At 38.5% G+C, this 20,596-nt stretch overlaps 1 protein-coding gene across 1 annotated transcript in view; it reads left to right on the top strand.

The window, feature by feature from the left end:
• The window catches only part of LOC126253366 (huntingtin-like), a 549,449-nt gene that overhangs the window by 38,412 nt on the left and 490,441 nt on the right, over window positions 1–20,596 (top strand). The window contains exons 4-5 of the mRNA XM_049954640.1: window positions 3,117–3,270; window positions 3,350–3,491. Of these exons, the coding sequence (XP_049810597.1) occupies window positions 3,117–3,270; window positions 3,350–3,491 (296 nt within the window). The remainder of the gene's footprint in view (window positions 1–3,116; window positions 3,271–3,349; window positions 3,492–20,596) is intronic.

Here is a 20,596-nt window from a genome sequence, read left to right as displayed (position 1 = left end):
TTCCCCACCCACATAGTATGAGTTCAGAAATCCACACTTTGGCGAACTTTTTTTCTGATGGTACTCTCTGCGCTCTACTGGTCCGTGGATGTTGAATGGAAATGCGAGCAACACTGGGTGTACATCACAAAGTGTGATATTACAACTAATGTTCTCAGTGTGGATGGTTGGTCTATGGAGTCAATGTTGCTCTGTGATTCTTTACTGACAATATTGTTGTTGACAGGGAAGTGAGATGATTATAGCAAAGTGCAGAATAAATGGGGCTGTATTTCCACTTGATGATGCACTATGATTCAGATTCTGTAAATGTGTGTGAAAGCTGATAATACACACAAACAAATGAGAGATAACAGTGATACTTGTAAATGTCTGGAATCTGACACTTCATGTAAATACCTAGGGGTAACAATATGAAGTTATAAGAAAGGAAACAGTCATGAAAGCAATACAGTGAAGTCAAGTGGGAAACACATATTGTTCTTCCTGTGATATCTGAAGAGAAATTTATGTTGTGTTACCATATTTACCCAAGTATAAGATGACCCTGATTATAAGACGACCCCCTTTTTTCAAGAGCGTTCTTAAGAAAAAATTATTTTTAGGATATTCTGACTCATCAAAATTACGAACTGTTTTATTGACATAAATTATCTGACTAAAAAGTTAACATTATACCTATTCTAAATTTATGCCATTTATTGATTTTCTACATTTTGATAATATGGAGGGAAATAAAATAAATGAAAAGAAATAGTTTACATTAATTTTTGGACTGTTTTATTTCCTACATTTTTCGCTCACTAACCTTGTTGTCTATGGTATCACTATCCTGATAGCAGAGCTGTGAACATATCTTCATTGTGAAAATGTGACTGTTTCTTTCAAGTGTGTTGTAATTTTTGAGGTTGTGGTTACTGTTGTGAGACCTGAGAACACAACTGATTTTATCTGAATACATATTGGATTTCGCTTCTATACTGATGTGAGAATTTTACAGTGTCTCTTGCTTTCAGACATCGTCTGCCACCACTCTCTCATTGGCTATGTAGGACCAGCAGCTGACACACCCCTTTTCGTTCCCATCCTGTTCTGGTGAGCATAGACAACATTGCAGCGTGAAACGCAGAAGCATACCACTGTCCCCAATCTAGACATTTATCATCTCCTGCGAAAATGAATAATATTGTTGGTGATTTGTCCAATTTTAACATTTCAATTTGAACCACAAATGGATTCAGGCAGACTACCATTTAAATGCTTTAGAACTTTTTTTTTAAAAAAAACTGAATAACACATTATAGATTCCCATTATTGGCAAAATGACATAATTTGCTGGCTGCTCACCACTCACCCACTTCTCAGCCAAGATGGTACCATTGTTCCCCCTTCAACCCTCCCGTAGTGCTGCGCTTGAGCAACTGCGAAACATGGACTGCAATATCTTCTAGTGTGCAAGTCATATGTAACAACAGCAACTAACACACAAATAAAAAATTGCAATCAAGATTCAGTCCAGTTCTCGAACTTCATTTGTCTTGCCATCTACATATGTCTGTTGGCGCTATCTCCACAACGGGTCTTGACGCTGTAATTAATTCTCATGACAACAATTACAGTTTAATGTGATTTGTTTTGTTTTGTTAGACATTTAATATTGAGTTAATTTCCTTTTTTGTTTCATCTTAATGCTGATTATAAGCTGGTTATATTTTTATCTGGTATTCTAATAAGTGAACAGTGACTGAATTTCTCATTTGCAATCCATGTAGTAAATCATTACAGTCTCTTGTAATCAAACAGTGATCAGAGTTCAGGATCAAGTACTCTTTTTCTGAAGCACAATATTTCTTCTTTTGAATGCCCTTTAAAAGCAGCATTTTGTAATGTTTGTACACAGTATCCATATACCAGAAGAACTTTTATTGCAAATATGTTAAAATACAACTAGAATTTGTAAGCTGATAGAATATAATGCTATTTCCTGCTGTATTTCACTCAATTGTCGGATTTTAATCAGAAAAATAGATTGTTGTAACGGCTGGTTCATAGTTTCTCATGTATTCATTGTACTAGCGCCATGCCAGTCATATGTCAAGTGATTGTTCAAGCAACGTCAATATTGTATTGATCTTTTAGGCATATCAGAAAATCGTGAGTCTGTCTGAAAGTGAGTATCATTTGTCCAGCCCCACCCTTCCAGATTCTTCAGAATAAATATGCATCTGACCTCAATAGCCAAAGTTTTATCTGAAATGTAAAGATGTCCCCCATATATCGTATTAAACAATGTAAAAATGTTAAAATCGGCAGCAGTAGCTTAATCTGTGAATATAAGTTGACTGTATTTTTTGAATGGCGAATTTGGAAAAAAATCTCGTCTTATAATTGGGTAAATACAGTATGTGTGAAGAATAGTTCCCATGATTATTTTCTCATAGGGTGTAATTTTGTTGAAGGATAATGTTAATGCCATAACCTTTTTCTTTTGGTGAACTTCTTTGCTTATGTATTCGGTTGTATGTAGAAAACCTGTGGTTTAGTAAGTGTATTAGCTATTGTATGTTTGTTCCTGCTTTATAAGCACAAAGTGAACTTTTCCAGTGTAGTGTACCATGAACTGTTCTGATCATTGTGTGTGTTGATGTTTGCTTTGAGGGCCACACAATTTGTAGTCAGGAGCATTTTGGTAGACTGTTGGACCTAATTCTGTTATGATGATCTGCAGCACCTCAAAATGAAGCTTATACTACTGCAGGATGTATTTTTCTATGGAATACTGTATGATTTTTGTAGCAGATAAATAATTGGCTAAAGTGAGCAAGGATCCATATTACTTGTACATTCACCTGTTTGTGCATACTTCCACAGTCATTGTTTAAGTGTATAGCACTGAATGTGAGTTCTGATCATGACCCCCTTAGCTATTTTTCTAGTTCAGTTTGGTGATGGAGTATTGCAGTTAAATTGGTCCATGTTTGTTTATATTTTGTGTAATAAGTGCATGATGATTAATTGCTGTATTGTTTGGAAAAATATTGGTAACAGTATTTATACTTTTAATCCCAGGTCAATTATGGAACAGGATTCATAATGTTCATATTTTTTTCGAATAGGCCACAGAAGGGAAAACCCTATGTGCTGAATCTGGTGCCATGCATCATTGCTGTTGCTCAACGAACTGAAGAATCTGTACTGGAAACACTCGCCTTAGCAATGCCAAAGATATTCAAGCCTCTGGGGAATTTCACCACAGATAATGATATTAAGGTAAGATTTAACCACTGATATTGTTTAATTCTGTTCAGCAAACTGTTTTGTAATTAATATTCAATTTTTGTTCAAACAGAACCTTCTGAAGGCATTTCTACACAACTTGTCATCCAACTCTGCAGTTGTCCGCCGAACAGCAGCTGCCAGTATACTGTCGCTGTGTGTATATTGCAGAAAGCCACATGTCTTCCTCTCATATACTTTGAATATTTTGATGGGTAAGTTTTTATTTGTATTAGCCTAATAGTGACGGTATAAACAGAACTCAGTTAATTTATGTCATTGTAATAAAGAGTTGAAATTTGTGTACTAGAGGTTTACTTTGAATTATGATGTTCTTAAGGAGTCATAATTATATCTTCAACTGCAGCCTGTTCCCTGGTCTGTTTGTTTGTTTTTGTATCTCTTCTAGTAATTTCCAGTATGCATATCTTCAGTGTATGATGAATGACAGTCAATTCTTTAATGATATTCACGTTAAAAATCCTTTTCTCACTGCTGCAAGTCAAACCTGGTAATAAATTCAGATATCATTTGTTTACGTATTTGTTGGTTCTCTGAATCTTTTTCATACAAGACATGAACATGGTGATGTACAAAAGGTAATTTATGATATTGGTCAGATGTAGTTTAATGTGATGGTTGATGACATGAGACGACATAATAGTAACTTACAAAAAATGAAGCTAATATGATTTTACATTCGAAGTACAAGTGTCATTGTTGCTAATTTTTAATACAGTTAGCATGGAAATTTTGTGAGATAATGGTTTATTAAATAAGAATCAGTTAGTGCACAACTATGATTATACACATATGAATGCTTGACAACCACAGAGTAACAGTAACAAAAAGGAATAGAAAGAAAGCAGTCAATTTATGTATCTTGACATGTCCTCTTAAATTGACATTGACAAACAAAACCATATGAAGTTCAACTGTACAGTCATTCCTTCACTTATTTCACAAGACCACAGTTTCTTACACATGTTTCATGTCTTGCATAAGTTAGGGGTTTTCTAAAATCATCAGCTAACATTTCTTTCAGAAGGCAGATGTTCAATATTAATAAGACCTGATTGAAAATGCCTTCTTGTAAAGTGATATTTTATACCTATGTGCTTGGATCCAGACTTTGTCACTAGATTCTTAGCCGACTGAATTTCTCCTTTATTACCATATATACTGAATTGTGAATTGTGTTTTATTCATCTCATGACGTACATTTGCAATCCATTTGGTTTGCGTACAGGAGACATGTCAAAAATTTGTAAAACAGTTACAGTGATTTTTACATTAATAAGTAATAGCACTTTAATAAATAATAACACTATAAGGATATTTCTTGGAATGTGTAACACATTGTATCCATTGTATCCATTTCGTTCGTCCCACGTGAATTCATCCACTTAGTAATAACACTTCAGTGTCAATACCATTCAACACAGTCTGAGCAAAATTTGTTGAAAATGTCATACTCTTCTTAAAGGACAAAAACTCTGCTGGCTGGGATGGGATACCCACCAAAATAATTAAAAATGTTTACAACATAATAGCTCATCCCCTCTATCTCATAATAAACAAATCCTTTGAAGAAGGTTACTTCCCTGATCTCTTGAAATACATGGAAGTAAAACCATTGTTTTAAAAAAAGGGTCAAAAGATGATATGGGAAATTATCGCCTCATCTCTGTACTCCTTGTCATATCAAAAATATTTGAAAAAATTGCTGCTTACAGATACAAAGCTTCATCACACAGAATGATATCATTTCACATAACCAATTTGGCTTCCAACAAGGCAAAAACACAGTAGATTTGATAAATAAGTTTATTGAAAAAATTACTTTATCACTAGGTAGGAAAGCTAAGGTCACAGGAATATTCTGTGATATTACAAAAGCATTCGACTCTGTAAACCATGCACTGATGCTTTCCAAACTCAACAGGTATGGAATAAGGGGTGTTGTATTGAAATGGTTTGAATCATATCTCTTGGAGAGAAAACAAAGGGTAGTAATCACATCAAATGGAGCAGATCACTTCTCTGAGTGGAAAACTGTCACACAGGGTGTTCCTCAAGGCTCAGTCCTTGGACTCATTTTATTCCTGTTCTATGCAAATCACTTCCCTCTCAATATAAATACTCATTTAACTTTGTTTGCAGATGATACTTCTGCCCTAATTGAAAATGAAAATTCTGACAGTATACCACATAGTGTCATGAATACGTTAAGTAACCTGGAAACGTGGTTCAGTCAAAATGGCTTAAGGCGAAACACTTCAAAAACCCACATGATGAATTTTAAAACCAAACATTCAAAAACTGAAGAAATCTGTGTCACTCACAACAATCAAAAAATGGAAGAACTTGACTCAGTCAGGTTCCTGGGAATAAACTTGGACAGAACTTTGAGTTGGAATTCTCATATAGAATATCTAGCAAATAAATTAAACAGACTTTTCCATTTGCAATGAAAATTTTAGCCTGCACCACTGATGTGGCCACCAGGAAAATAGCATATTATAGCTACTTTGAATTGGTTATTCGATATGGAATAATTTTTTGGGGGAACTCGGGAAATGTTACACAAATTTTAAAGTTGCAAAAAAGAATCATTCGCAACATGTGCCCTGCACAGGCGAGGGCATCATGTCGACCATTATTTAAAGACCTAAAAATATTAACTGTCCCCTCTTTATACATATTTGAGGTGGTTCTTTTCCTACGCAGCAGAGCTGATGTATTTAAAAAAAAAATAATTTTGAACACTCATATGACACAAGACATAAAGACAACTTTATGCTCACCTCTCATCGCTTAAAAATGCGTGCTCAGACTCCTCAGTATATAGCTATGAAAATTCACAACACAATAAAAGGGTGTGGCATAATGAATATGAAGATAAATATTTAAAAAAGCAAGTTACATGGTTTTCTAATTGAATGATGCTACTACTCTGTGGAAGATTTCATGAAGGACAAAGTGATACTTTTAGCTGGATCCCTAAAATGGAATAAAAATTTATGATAGTTATAGTAGATGTAAATTCTGTAAGTTTGACTAATTGCAAGTAAGTAAATGCTCCACAAAGTATTATTGTAAGTGTGACAAAATATTAAATAATCAAATTGTAACCTTGACATGTCTCCTGTACATCAGACATATGTTCTGAAATTGCGTACATTATGAGATTAATAAAACACATTTCACATTTCATATAGCTTTCTTTTAAGTGAACCTAAATACATCTGCATCAACTTGTTCCGTTTTAATTTATTACAAATTTTCATTCCCAGTCTGAGGTGGTGGGTGGGGAGCATGAAATTTTCTTTGTTTCTAGTATCATGTGAATGGACAAAATGGTTTCTCTCTAATAATTCATGTCTGGCGTACAAAAATGTAATAACCTCATATATGTATAAGGATGGAAGAGTTAATATTTCAAGTTTTCTAAATAGTGGTTGACATTGTTCTTTGTGATTTGCAGTGCACATATTTTGTATGATTTTTTTCTGTATTTTTAGTATCCACACTATGTTTGTCGAGTTACCCCAAAAAGCAATACCATACCTAATAATGGATTCAAAGTAGCTTGTATATCCTACGTTTCGTGTGTCCATGTCAGTTGAAGTCGATAATACACTACTGGCCATCAAAATTGCTACACCATGAAGATGACATGCAACAGACGCGAAATTTAACCGACAGGAAGAAGATGCTGTTATATGCAAATGATTAGCTTTTCAGAGCATTCACACAAGGTTGGCACTGGTGGCGACACCTACAACGTGCTGACATGAGGAAAGTTTCCAACCAATTTCTCATGCACAAACACTAGTTGACCGGCGTTGCCTGGTGAAACGTTGTTGTAGTGCCTCGTTTAAGGAGGAGAAATGCTTACCATCACGTTTCCGACTTTGATAAAGGTCGGATTGTAGCCTATCGCCATTGTGGTTTGTCGTATCGCGACATTGCTGCTCGCGTTGGTTGAGATCCAATGACTGTTAGCAGAATATGGAATCGGTGGATTCAGGAGGGTAATACGGAACGCCGTGCTGGATCCCAACGGCCTCGTATCACTAGCAGTCGAGATGACAGGCATCTTATCCGCATGGCTGTAACGAATCGTGCAGCCACGTCTCGATCACTGAGTCAACAGATGGGGACATTTGCAAGACAACAACCATCTACACGAACAGTTCGACGACGTTTGCAGCAGCATGGACTATCAGCTCGGAGACCATGGCTGCGGTTACCCTTGACGCTGCATCACAGACAGGAGTGCCTGCGATGGTGTACTCAACGACGAACCTGGGTGCACGAATGGCAAAACGTCATTTTTTCGGATGAATCCAGATTCTGTTTACATCATCATGATGGTCGCATCCGTGTTCGGCGACATCGCTGTGAACGCACATTGGAAGCGTGTATTCGTTACCACCATACTGGCGTATCACCTGGCGTGATGATATGGGGTGCCATTGGTTACATGTCTCGGTCATCTCCTGTTCTCATTGACGGCACTTTGAACACTGGGCATTACATTTCAGATGTGTTACAACCCGTGGCTCTACCCTTCTTTTGATCCCTGTGAAACCCTACATTTCAGCATGATAATCACGACTGCGTGTTGCAGGTCCTGTACGGGCCTTTCTGGATACAGAAAATGTTCGACTGCTGCCATGGCCAGCACATTCTCCAGATCTCTCACCAATTGAAAACGTCTGGTCAATGGTGGCCGAGCAACTGGCTCGTCACAATACGCCAGTTACTACTCTTGACGAACTGTGGTATTGTGTTGAAGCTGCGTGGGCAGCTGTACCTGTACACGCCATCCAAGCTCTGTTTGACTCAATGCGCAGGTGTATCAAGGCCGTTATTATGGTCAGAGACGGTTGTTCTGGGTACTGATTTCTCAGGATCTATGCACCCAAATAGCGTGAAAATGTAATCACGTGTCAGTTCTAGTATAATATATTTGTCCAATGAATACCCGTTTATCATCTGCATTTCTTCTTGGTGTAGCAATTGTAATGGCCAGTAGTGTATTTGCATTGCAAATGCAAAGCTGCTCAGTTTGTTTGCCAGGTATTCAATGCATGCCTGCCAGCTCAAATTTTTATCTACACTTAAACCTAAGAATTTGACTGAGTCAACTTCTTCTATACCTTGGTTGTTGTGTACAATCTTAATCTGCTCACGTTTTGACTGTTTGGTTTTGAACTGCATCACATGAGTCTTAGATATGTTTAGATTCAACCCATTTAGCTGAAACCAAGTTTCTAAGGTACTGAGGGTACTGATCACAGATTTGGGAATTGTTTCCAAATCCTGATCTTCAACTAAGAGAGAAGTATCAGTATACTTTAAGTGATGTGGCAATGTTATGTAGTTCTACCTCAGACATAAGCTGTGTTAGTGAACACACTTCTCCCAATAAGAGGTCAGTTTGTTAATACAGTGACCATAGTGTTTGACTTTGGCTATGGAGCCACAACCTCTCCCTCCTTACACTGCTTCATCACTATCAAAGTGAAGTCCTGGAACGTTTTCTTTAAGTTTTCGAAACAGATGAAAATTGGATGGGGCCAAGTGGAACTGTATGGAGAATGATCAATGACAGTGAACACAAGGCATAGGATTGCTGCAGAGTTCACAGCACTCGTGTGTGGTCTGGCATTCTCTTGCTAAAAGAGAGCGTGCTTCATTTGTGGATGAACTCTTCGAATTTGAAACTCTATTACAGCATGCTGTTTCTCATGCACTGTAATAGTTACGTTACTTATCACCACGTTATACGCTACATGTTGGGGCCCTCTTGTGACAGAAGGCTACAAATTTGTAAACATGAAGAATAAAGATGTAGAATGGTAATGACATTCGTTTTATTTAAAAAGCTTTAAGAGCTTTCACATAAAAAATTTGGATGCGTTACTTTTCAGCATGCCGTTCTATATATCAGGAAAAGTAAAGCTGGTATTGCTTCATATTGTAATAGTAGTTTTTAAAATCGTGAAAACTGTGTCAGATACAGTACTTTTGTTTGTACATCTGGGTCTGTGTGCTGCAAGCTGCTGAATAGTGTGGCAGAAAAGTTGTGTACCAGAAGCACTGTCCTCCTTGTTTCATTTACAGATGCTTGTTGAATGCTGCAGAAGGACTTGCATTTATGTAAACCTGCAGCTGGGGCCAATTTTCAATTCAGCCATTGTAGAAGAGTCTGTGCTCCACAGTACGTTATTCAGTGTTGTGATGGAATGATAGTCTTAGGTGTTTTTGGTACGCATATCCAGATTGCAGTTGGTTACTATAGAGATTCCTCTGTCACTCGAGTTACAGAGCAATTTTCAAACAGAGCAGTGTTATATCAAAGGCTAATTACTTATTCCCTGCAAAGCAGGTACTTCATCTTTCCTAGCCAACTGCCGGCCGGAGTGGGCGAGCGGTTCTAGGCGCTACAGTCTGGAACTGTGCGACCACTACAGTCGCAGGTTCGAATCCTGCTTCAGGCGTGGATGTGTGTGATGTTCTTAGGTTAGTTAGGTTTAAATAGTTCTAAGTTCTAGGGGACTGATAACCTCAGCAGTTAAGTACCACAGTGCTCAGAGCCATTTGAACCGTCCTAGCCAACTCATTCGTTGACATCATCTGTTGAAAGTATCTGGAATTTCACTGACAACATTTGGCTTGTGATTTTATAGACTGTATGATTTGATGTCATGTTATGTACAGAATCCTACAGCAGTGTGTGGTGGCTTCACCAAATACTGATTTTGCACCTGGGAAAATGTGGGATTGTTCTGTATATTTAATTTTTGTATTCTTATAAGATATGTGTGAAGTAAATTTATTCATTTCTGATTGTTTCTCCATGGTTTATCATTTTTCGAAAGAGCGTAAGAATTGTTCAAGAATTTACATTGGTTGCATATGAGTTCAATATATCAGAGTTGGAGGCAGGGAGGAGTACACAGCATTGTGACGTTATGAGCAGTGAGTTCATTATGCAGTTTTATTCAGAAACAGAATGTTGGGTTGAGCTGTAGATAGCTGGAAAGTTGCTATGCGGGGGGCCGGGTCAGGTAAGTGATGGGGTGCTAGCCAGTGTGTCCAAGTTAGGACAGCAAGCCGTGTGCGGTGTCGGGAAAGCCTCCTGACTAGCCACAGTGTCCTACCTATGTAGAAAATGCGGTGGCAGCAGGGAGGATGTGCCATTGTGAGCACAAGGAAGTAAAGCACTATGGCTAGAAACTGACCCTGTTGAAACTTGCATGTAGAATATTCACTGCAAACACAAAAATGATTTCCAGACATGGTATGAAAAGTCTGAAAACAAGTGTCGAACTCACATTAGTGAGACCAGCTCACTAACATTATTATCGTTTATGTAAAGCCTTTATTATTGAAGTTATTAACAGTTATATTAAAAATTCTTCTGGAAAACCTGGAATTCTCAGGAAATTACATTTAACTTGGAACAGTCAGGGATATCTCAGGGAATTGTGCAATTTTAACCCACCATTGAAATTGAATTTTATTGAGTTTTATAAATCACAAATTTTGAAATACTTAATACCTCAAAGTGTGTTAATTATATATAAATTATCATTTTTTTAAAGCTGTGGTTAAGCTAGTGCTTATGGCTGGTATATAGCTCAGTTGAGAGGAAAGAACAGCCATTATTGTGGTATGCTGCCCCCCGCCCCCCCTCCCACTCACCATTAATTTATGAGGAACGTCTTGACACCATCTTCCTCCTCATACCTGGAGGAGTTCTCAGAGAATTTTTTTCCAAGTTTGAGTAGCCTCACAGAAATTGTTTATAAAATCAATAAAAAGTGACGCAAACACATAATATACTAGTAGGTATGAGATACAGACTTGGGTAGTGATTGATGTCAGCTATAGCATTAACATCTGCGTGAGTGATTTTACCATTATTCTATCATCTTTTCGAATTATTACATCATCAATGTGTGTTTTATTAACAGTTCTGTTTGTGGTATAAAATATTTAATTAAAGGTAGTTATTTAGCTGTGTATAAAATTGTATAATCCAATATCAGACAGCAAATCAACTAAAAGTGTATGTCATATATATTTAAACAATGGAATTCAAGGCTGGAATATCAGCAATATTATGAATAGGGTAGATTACTACTCACTGTGAAAATGACACTTTGAGCTCCAGACAAACACAGTGCAAAGACTGTTACACATTGAGCTTTTGGCCATAGCCTTCTTCAGAAAGGGAAAGGAAAGCACATACATTCACACAAGCAAGCACACCGTATGCACACATGACCATTATCTCAGTCCTCTCCCACTAGAATGCAACAGTATTGTGTCAAGGAGAAGCAGCAATCTGGAATGGAGTGGTGAAGGGGAAAGGGTATCAGGGTAGTGAGGGGGTGAGAGGAGTCAGCAGGTGGCAGCACAAGGCTGCCAAGTACAGTGTCAGGAAGCTGTGGGGGAGGGGAGTGGGAGGCACGGGCAGCAGGAAAGGAGAGGAGCAGAGAGGAGGAAAAAGACCAGTGGGTGCTTCGGCAGAGAGCGGTGCACAATGAGGGTGATGGGATGTGAGTTGGGAGGAGGTGATAGGACAGAGGGGGTGGAAGCTGTTGGGTGGAGGGCATGGGGGCAGTAGTTTACTGTAGGTTGAGTGCTGGATAATTTCAGAAACAGAGAATGTGTTGTAAGGAAACCTCCCATCTTCACAATTCAGAAAAGATGGTGTTGGAGGGGCAGATTCAGGTGTCCCAGGTTGTGAAGCAGCCATTGAAATCAGGCATATTATGTTGAGTTGCATGGTGTGCCACTGGATGATCCCCTTTGCTGTTGGCCTCAGTTCGGCAGTAGCCATTCATCCTGATAGACTGGTAGTGCAATGAGTGCAGCAGAGCTGATATATGACATGGCTGCTTTCACAGATTGCACAGCATCTGATGAGGTAGGATAAGCCTGTAACGGGACTGGAATAGGAAATGCTGGGTGGGTGGACTGGACAGGTCCTCCACCTGAATTTTCCACAGGGATATGATCCCCATGGCAAGGGGTTGGGATTGGAAGTGGCATAGAGATGGACTAAGGATATTACGGAGGTTGGGTGGGGGACAGAACACAACTTTAGGATGGATGGGAAGGATCTTGGGGTTTGGGTTGTATGTCCGTCTTTTCAGGGCATGATGACAGATAATCAAAGTCTTGAAGTAAAATGTGCTTCAGCTACTCCAGTCCAGGGTGTTACTTGGTGATAACGGGGGTACTCCTTTGTAGCTGATTCGTGAGGGTGGTGGGAGAATGAAAGAGTGTGTGGTGGTATGGCACAGGAAATCTGTTTGTGTACTAGCTCTGAGAGATACTACTGTCTGTGAAGGCCTTTGTTAGACCTACAGCCTACAGGGCAAGGAAGTTCTAGTCACTGCAGATACACTGTCCTCGTGTGGCCAGACTGTATGGGAGGGATTTTTTGGTGTGAAGCAGTGACAGCTGTTGAAATGCAGGTACTGTTGGTGTTTAGTAGGTTTAATGTGGGCAGAGGTGTGGATGCAGTGATCAGAGATGAGGTGGTCAGTGTTCAGGACGGTGGCATGCTGAGCTGAGAAGAGTCGGGTTAAGGGGTTGGGATAGAAGGTGTTGAGGTTGTGAAGGAATGAGGATAGTGTGCCTTGGCCATGACTCCAGATCATAAAGATATCATCAATGAACCTGAACCAGAGCGGCAGTTTGGGAGACTAGGAAAATTTCCTCTAGATGGTCCATAAACAGGTTGGCATAGGAGGCTGCCACATGGGTACCCATGACTGTGCCACATTTTTTTTTTTTTTTTTTTTTTTTTTTACCTTCCCATCAAAGGAGTACCGTATTTACTCGAATCTAAGCCGCACCTGAAAAATGAGACTCGAAATAAAGGAAAAAAAAATTTCCCGAATCTAAGCCGCACCTAAAATTTGAGACTCAAAATTCAAGGGGAGAGAAAAGTTTTAGGCCGCACCTCCAAATCGAAACAAAGTTGGTCCATTGTAATATGAGACACAATTTAGGTCGAATGAAAGACGATACAGCTACAGTAGTTTGGTTCGAGTCGTAAGCTTAGCAGTTAAGCTTCACCAGGTAGCCATTGCTATGCGTCAGGCGCTCTGTCCGTATTTATACGGGTACCCTTCCTTTTTCACGTGCTTCGTCTGGTTTGAATTGATTGCTTATTTTGCTTTGATCTGATAAGTGCCGTTTTCTTTGTCATAGGTGTTTATGTCACTCTAAGCTGAAAATGCATTACTGTACTGTGTCATGCATTGTTTGTCGCATTTTGATAGTGCGTGTTTACGGCCTGTTGCCGCTCGTGGCGCGCTTTTGTGCGCGCTACCGCCGCTTAAAAAAAAGAGGAATTGTCTCATTAGCGAAACAATGGCAAGAGACTGCTATTTGTTGTTACTTACACTGCTGCTTTCTTTGATAATGATCAACAAGAACCAAATAATAGACTGCGTATGATAGAACATGTTCTGAACGAGAGTTTAGCGAAAATTTTTCTCCGTTTGAAAATCTTTGCGGCCACTTCTTTAGTACATCAAATTCTGCACAGAAATTAGTCACCTTACATTTAAAGTCTAGTCAGTTGCCTTGCTTCATTTCTGACTGTATCACTATTAGGCATAAGAATAATACGAATATAAACATGACACGATACGTATATTCTTCCGCGTTTGCTGTTGTCTCACTCTAGTTTCGTAGTTTATTAGGCAGACAGGATTTAAATGAGATAGCAGCAAACATGAAAGAATACATGGCAAAATGTTTATATTCGTATTATTCTTATGGTGAAGAGAATACTGCATGTGATTCACATTTCATCAGGTTCCTATTAGCAACCATCTCTTCTCACAGGTAGGAAAAAACTCGGAACATAGAGTTGGCCATATTGACAAACATCCCTAACAGTCTTGCCAGTCGGATTTTCGTAGTACATTGAAATCCTGCTACATTCGAAGATGAACAATATGGAATTTGTATTTACTTCGTTGGATAATGTATGAAAATGCAGTGGTCGAAACTTGGGGCGGAGAAAAAAAAAAAAGCTCGTCTTCTATATTTTTTTTTTAAATTTATTTACTGATGCAGAGGTTTTGGCGCCAGTATTTATCTTTGTGCCCACAAAGCATGCTTGTGTAGCGCTACATATATTCGACGGCAGAAGTTAGTTGTGGCGGCACCTACCAACATTTTTCAGGACTTCCGCTTGCTTTGCACTCGATTCTAAGCCGCAGGCGGTTTTTTGGATTACAAAAACCGGAAAATAAGTGCGGCTTAGATTTGAGTAAATACGGTAGTAGTTGTATGTTAAGATAACATTAGAGAGATATATGAAGAATGAGGTAATGGGTTTGGAGTCTGAAGGGGCATGGGCATGAGGAATGTAATTGTGTAGAGAAGTGGCATCAACAGTGACGAGTAGGGATTGTGTGTGTGTGTGTGTGTGTGTGTGTGTGTGTGTGTGTGTGTGTGTGTGTGTGTGTGTGTGTGTGCGCACCTGTGCACATATGTGGTGTTTTTTCCCTTAAGAAGACCTTGGCCAAAAGCACAAAGTGTGACACACTTTTCACTGTGCCTGTCTGCAACACAGCCTTTCTGAAAGCTTTCGATCACGGCAACCAGGTAGATGCAGTATTTCTTGATTTCCAAAAATCATTTGACTCAGTACCACACTGATGTTTGTTGTCAAAAGTACAATCATATGGGGTATCAAGTGAAATTTGTGACTGGATTGAGGACTTTTTGGTGGCGAGGACACAGCACATTATCATGGATGGAGAGTCATCAGATGTAGAAGTAACTTCAGGTGTGTCCCAGGGTAGTGTGTTGGGACCCTTGCTGTTCATATTGTATATTAATGACCTTGCAGGGAATATTAAAGTAAAATCAGGCTTTTTGCAGATGATGCCATTATCTGTAATGAAGTACTATCTAAAAGAAGCTGCATAAATATTCAGTCAGATCTTGATTGGCAACTCGCTCTAAATGTCCAGAAATGTAAAATTTTGTACTTCAAAAACAAAAATACATAATATCCTATGACTATAACATCAATGAGTCACTGTTGGAATTGTCCAGCTCATACAAATACATGAATGTAACACTTTTAGGGATATGAAATGCAATGATCAAATAGGTTCAGTTGTGTGTGAAGCAGGTGGTAGACTTCAGTTTATTGATAGAATACTAGGGAAGTGCAGTCAGTCTACAAAGGAGATTACTTACAAATCACTTGTGTGACCCATCCTGGAATATTGCTCAAGTCTATGGGACCCGTACCAGATAGGACAAACATGGGGTATTAAACCTATACAGGTAAGGGCAGCACGAATGGTCACAGGTTTGTTTAATGCATGGAAGAGTGTCACAGTGATACTGAAGGAACTGAACTGGACGACTCTTGAAGATAGATATAAACCATCGTGAGAAAGTCTATTAACAAAGTTTGAAGTACTGGCTTTGAATGATTACTCTAGAAATGTACTACAACCCCCTACCTATTGCTCACACAGGGATCGTGAGGATAGCATTAGAATAATTACTCCACACACAGAGGCATTCAAACAATCATTCTTGTTGTGCTCCACATGTGAATGGAACAGGAAGAAACCCTAATGACTGGTACAGTGGGATGCATCCTAAATGCTTTTCCTGTAGTATTCTGACTGCATTTATTAATATATTTGTTAGTTCCCTGATTTGTCTATGCTACAGTAATGTGCCTCATCATAAATTCATGCATCTATAGGGGCTTAAAGCAACAGTGCATGACCGAACCGCTCTTGTACAGGTGAGGAATGTGCAAATTGGTGACTAGGTAGCAACAAATTGATCACAACTGGTGATTCATCTCCCTTGATTAAAGTGTAGAAGTCATCCAGATCCAGGTGTGGCTCATGGTTCCCATAATGGGGAGGGCTGCGACATTTATCGATCAGAACTAACCCAGGTCTTCGCCTGTGCTAGAGATCAGTCTGTGTAGCATATTTATTCCCCAGTGTCACATTTCCTAATAGTTTACCACAACAAATTGTACTAAAAAGACATGTTTTAGAGAGATCTTTAATACGTTGGATGTTAGTTTCACTATATGCCTAATGTTTTTGGTGTTTTCATCTCTCAACTTCAAATTTTACTCTTTTGTGTGCTCTATCTGTGGTGTTTGAGTGTGTGTGACGAAACAGTGAAGTTTCCGTGTTGTCTCACATCTCGTGCTGTGATTGGCTGACATGAGCAACTACCATGGTAATTTACACACCACGTTTGTCATATTTGTACTTGTGTATTACAAAAATGTGTGTTTTATGCGATATAGTGTACATAACCACTCAGTTGCATTGTATGTTGTTCTGTCAAGGTTGTGTGTATACCCTTGCATGGATTTACGCTTTTTGTTCTTGATTCATGCTTACATTGGATACGGTGCACCAAGTTCCTTCAATTTCATCGTAACTATGTGTTCCAAAATTTTACCTGATAAATTGCAAACTGAACTTGTATAGTATTGTTTTCAAACTCGTGGTATGCTGCTGTTATTCACAGGAACATAAAATTCACTAAGCACATGCATAATACACTCACAAACAGAAACCTCGTAGTAATGTATGTTACTGGCAGTCAGCAAAGTAACCGAACATATTTCACTCATGTTATTTATTTCGTACACTTTTTCCTCTAATTACTCACGGAACTCTCGCTAGGTGATGATATCGTACTCTAGTGCACGCAGGCAAGACATTTAAAACTTGTTCTGACGGTGGATAGAATAGCCAATGGCAGAAACAGAAAGCTGTCTAAAACACTATCAGAACAATAATACTAAATGTCAATTAATGATGCAATTAACCACATTAGAGATATCCAGAGACAGGAATTTGATAGTGAAGTCACAGCAACTCTCATCATTCCCATTTGAAGTAAGCAGTAGAGCTTGAAAATTGTGTGCAGAATGGGACACCCTTAGGCTGAACACTAGAGCCTTTGGGACATCATTAAGAGCTGTACTCTGAGGAAGCCATGCCCCCAAACCTCTGCTACATAGAGCTAGCGGCATTTCAAGGTGCAGCCTTAAGAGTAGCTACTACCTTTTCGAGAAACATTGCTTGATGTAGCATATCGACAGTTCCAAAAACGGTTTGCCAGCATTATTTAAATCCATATGGGAAATATGTAAAATGTGTACTGATAAATTAAATTTTGTCATATGTTATGGAGAAATTTATTTTAATATATATTTCGGGGTAACTCCGCCTCAGAGCCTTTAATTATGGGCCACGCCTGTCTGGATAACTGTTCTTCAGTTTAAAAGTATGGGAAGTGAGATTTTGTGTGTGTCAGTGTACTAGTATGCTATATTTTGTTATGATTTTCCATATTTATCTTTCTGGTAATGTAAGAAGATATCAGGTGTGACTGAAGCCAGTTCCATACTGAGAGGTTCTTGTGATTCTATCAATAACAGAGAAAAAGAGTGTAAGTCAGTTGTGGTCCCTACAGACAGAATGTCATTTTTTTACAAACAGCATGTTATTGGGAACATAATAATGATGCTAAGATTTACATAATTTTGTTTAACAGAAGCCAGTAGTAAGGATTTCGAAATAAAACTAATTTTGAAGGTATGTGAAGATATAATAAAAATGGAAATGGGAACATATTTTGTTAAAATGTTAGATTAGCTTAAATACACAAAGTTGACATACTGTAATTAGTCTTGGGAACGATTCCTTTAAGCATCAACTGTCATGGATTGTGTAAGCAGAAAATTTTATGTATTTTTATAGTGAAACTGTGGTTATAGATAAGAATTATAAAATGTGGAAATAAGTTGTATGACTGCTGCTTTAGACTAGCCAGGTTTACGTTAGAACAACTTCTTTCAATTTTTACCACCGTATCCTTGATCTTCTCACACACAGTTCTCCTGGTACGTGTCGTGTAACATTTGCTTCAGGATCTTGCAGTTCCCTCATAACACATTCTTTGTTTTTAATTTTCTTCCATACAGTGTTTTCTGGTACGGGTCTGTTACCTGTCTGCTCTGACTTAGTCATTCCTGATTTTAGCTGTCATCCTGAAGTCTCTTATCACTCTGAGTCACTTAACATTTAATGTATGTATATTGCTTAATATCTTTGTTCCTTTGTATCATTCTGTGTAGTTTTCTTTCAGCGATAATTTATTGGATGGTTAATTTGCTTCACATGTAGCTGTTTCATATGTATCTTTTTTTCAAATTGACACGGGTATGTGATTGGTATCTCAAAGGGTACAAGTAAATGGGTATACAATGCTTGAACATTGCTAGCAATTGTATGAATGTTTGTTTGTAGAAACAAACATTGTGTTTCTGAAGTGACATGACAATAGACTGCAACATTTTATTTTGTTCAAGGTACATTAAGTGTGTGTGTGTGTGTTTTTCTTTTTCAGTACCAATGAGTGGTGACATTACCAATCAAAATTTTTAAAAAAGTGTAGCAATACTTGTGCTATTAGAACTAAATGATCATATCTTTATTGTCATCAAGCCTTGATTATCACTCAAATAAGGCACATAACATATTTTATTGCTGGTCACTTGCTGTAATGACTTATTATTTAGATTATAAAATAATTGGATCAATAAAAGATCTATTTATCATGTGGCAGCAGGAGAAAACACATATAAAAGTCAACAAAATGTGCAAACTTTGGAAGCCAGTGGCTGCTTCTTCTGGCAGAAGGTTTGAAGGGGAAAGAAGATGTTTAGGAAATTGGTTGGGAGGGTTATGGAAAAGTAACAGCATGCAAGAGTTAATAAGAGCAGAAACCTAAAGGCATTATATGTAGCAGACATGTGAAGTGGGGAGGGGAGGGTTATACAGGCCAGAATATAACAGGTATAGAAAATGAATAAGGAGTGAAGAAAGAAATAGTTACAGAAAGGAAAGGTTGAGACTGAAGGAATTAATGTAAATTAAGATCGGGTGGGGGGCGAGGACCAAGTACATGTTGTTATGCCAGTTCTCAACGTGTAGTTCAGAGAGACTGGTGTTTCAGAGCAGAGGGAGGAGGAGGATGAAAATCCATATAGCATGTGTGGTAAAACAAGCACCAAGGCCATGACTGTCATGTTGTAGTGTGTGCTCTGCAACAGGATATTGTGCGCTGGCAGTATAAACCCTGTGTCTATGCCTATTCATCCTAACGGGTGGTAGTCATACCAATGCTGAAGGGTAAATGGTGTTCACATAACAGCTGGTACACAAATTGTGTCGTTCGATAGGCGGCTCTCCGATTGATAGTAAGAGAGTGTGTGTGTGTGTGTATTTTATTTTATTTTATTTATATATATATATATATATATATTTTTTTTTTTTTGGGGGGGGGGTCAGTTAGAGGGCTGATATAGGTGGTGGTGTGAGGGTGCATAGAGCATGTCTTTTATCAGGAATGTCACAAGGTAGGAGTCAAATGGTAGGGAAATGGTTGGAGAAGGAGCATAGGGTCTGACCAGAATATTGCAGATATAGGGGAAGGGGGGTCACAAAAAGCTATCCTAGGAGTAATGAGCAAAGTGTCAGACAGAATGGACCTAATTTTGGGGCATGATTTTAGGAAGTGAGAGTGTTGTCGAAGTAGCTGATTAATACATTTGAGACTAGGTTAATATTGAATAACAAGAGGTGTACTGTTAAGTTGTTTTTTGAAGGGATCAGTAATATCAGGATTAGGTGTGATGGGCTGAGAAATCTGCTTTTGACCTAGGCTGGTGCAGTAATTAAATCCAATGAAGGCTGAGATGAGAATGGTGGTGTACTCTGTTAAAGTGTCTGCATTTGAGCAAGTACTTTTGCCTGAATGCCAAGGCTGTATAGGAGTTAATATTCGACAAGGAAAGGATGGCAATTGTCGAAATGTAGATACTGTTGTTTGCTAGTTGGTTTAACATGAACAGAAGTGTGTAGGTGATGTTCAGTGAGGATGAGGTCAGTGTCAAATAAAGTGGCATGGGATTTGGAGTAGGACCATGCGAAATTTGATTGGGAGAATGTATTTAGAGATTCCAGGAGTTTCAACAGGTCAGCATCACCATGAGTCCATATGGCAAAGGTGTCATCAATACATGTAAACCAAACCAGGGGCTGAAGGCTTATGTATGACAGGAAAGTGCCCTCTTTGTGACTTGATCTGTTTGAATGTCTGTCCCTTAAAGGTAAAGTAATGGTTCGTAAGTGTAGAGTTGATTCAGGTGAGCAGGAGGGATGTTGTAGGCTGGAATCTGGTGGGCGCTGGTTGGAGTAAT

Source organism: Schistocerca nitens, chromosome 4, assembly GCF_023898315.1.
Source record: "Schistocerca nitens isolate TAMUIC-IGC-003100 chromosome 4, iqSchNite1.1, whole genome shotgun sequence".
NCBI lineage: Eukaryota > Metazoa > Arthropoda > Insecta > Orthoptera > Acrididae > Schistocerca > Schistocerca nitens.
This window is presented reverse-complemented; position numbering and strand designations above follow the sequence as displayed.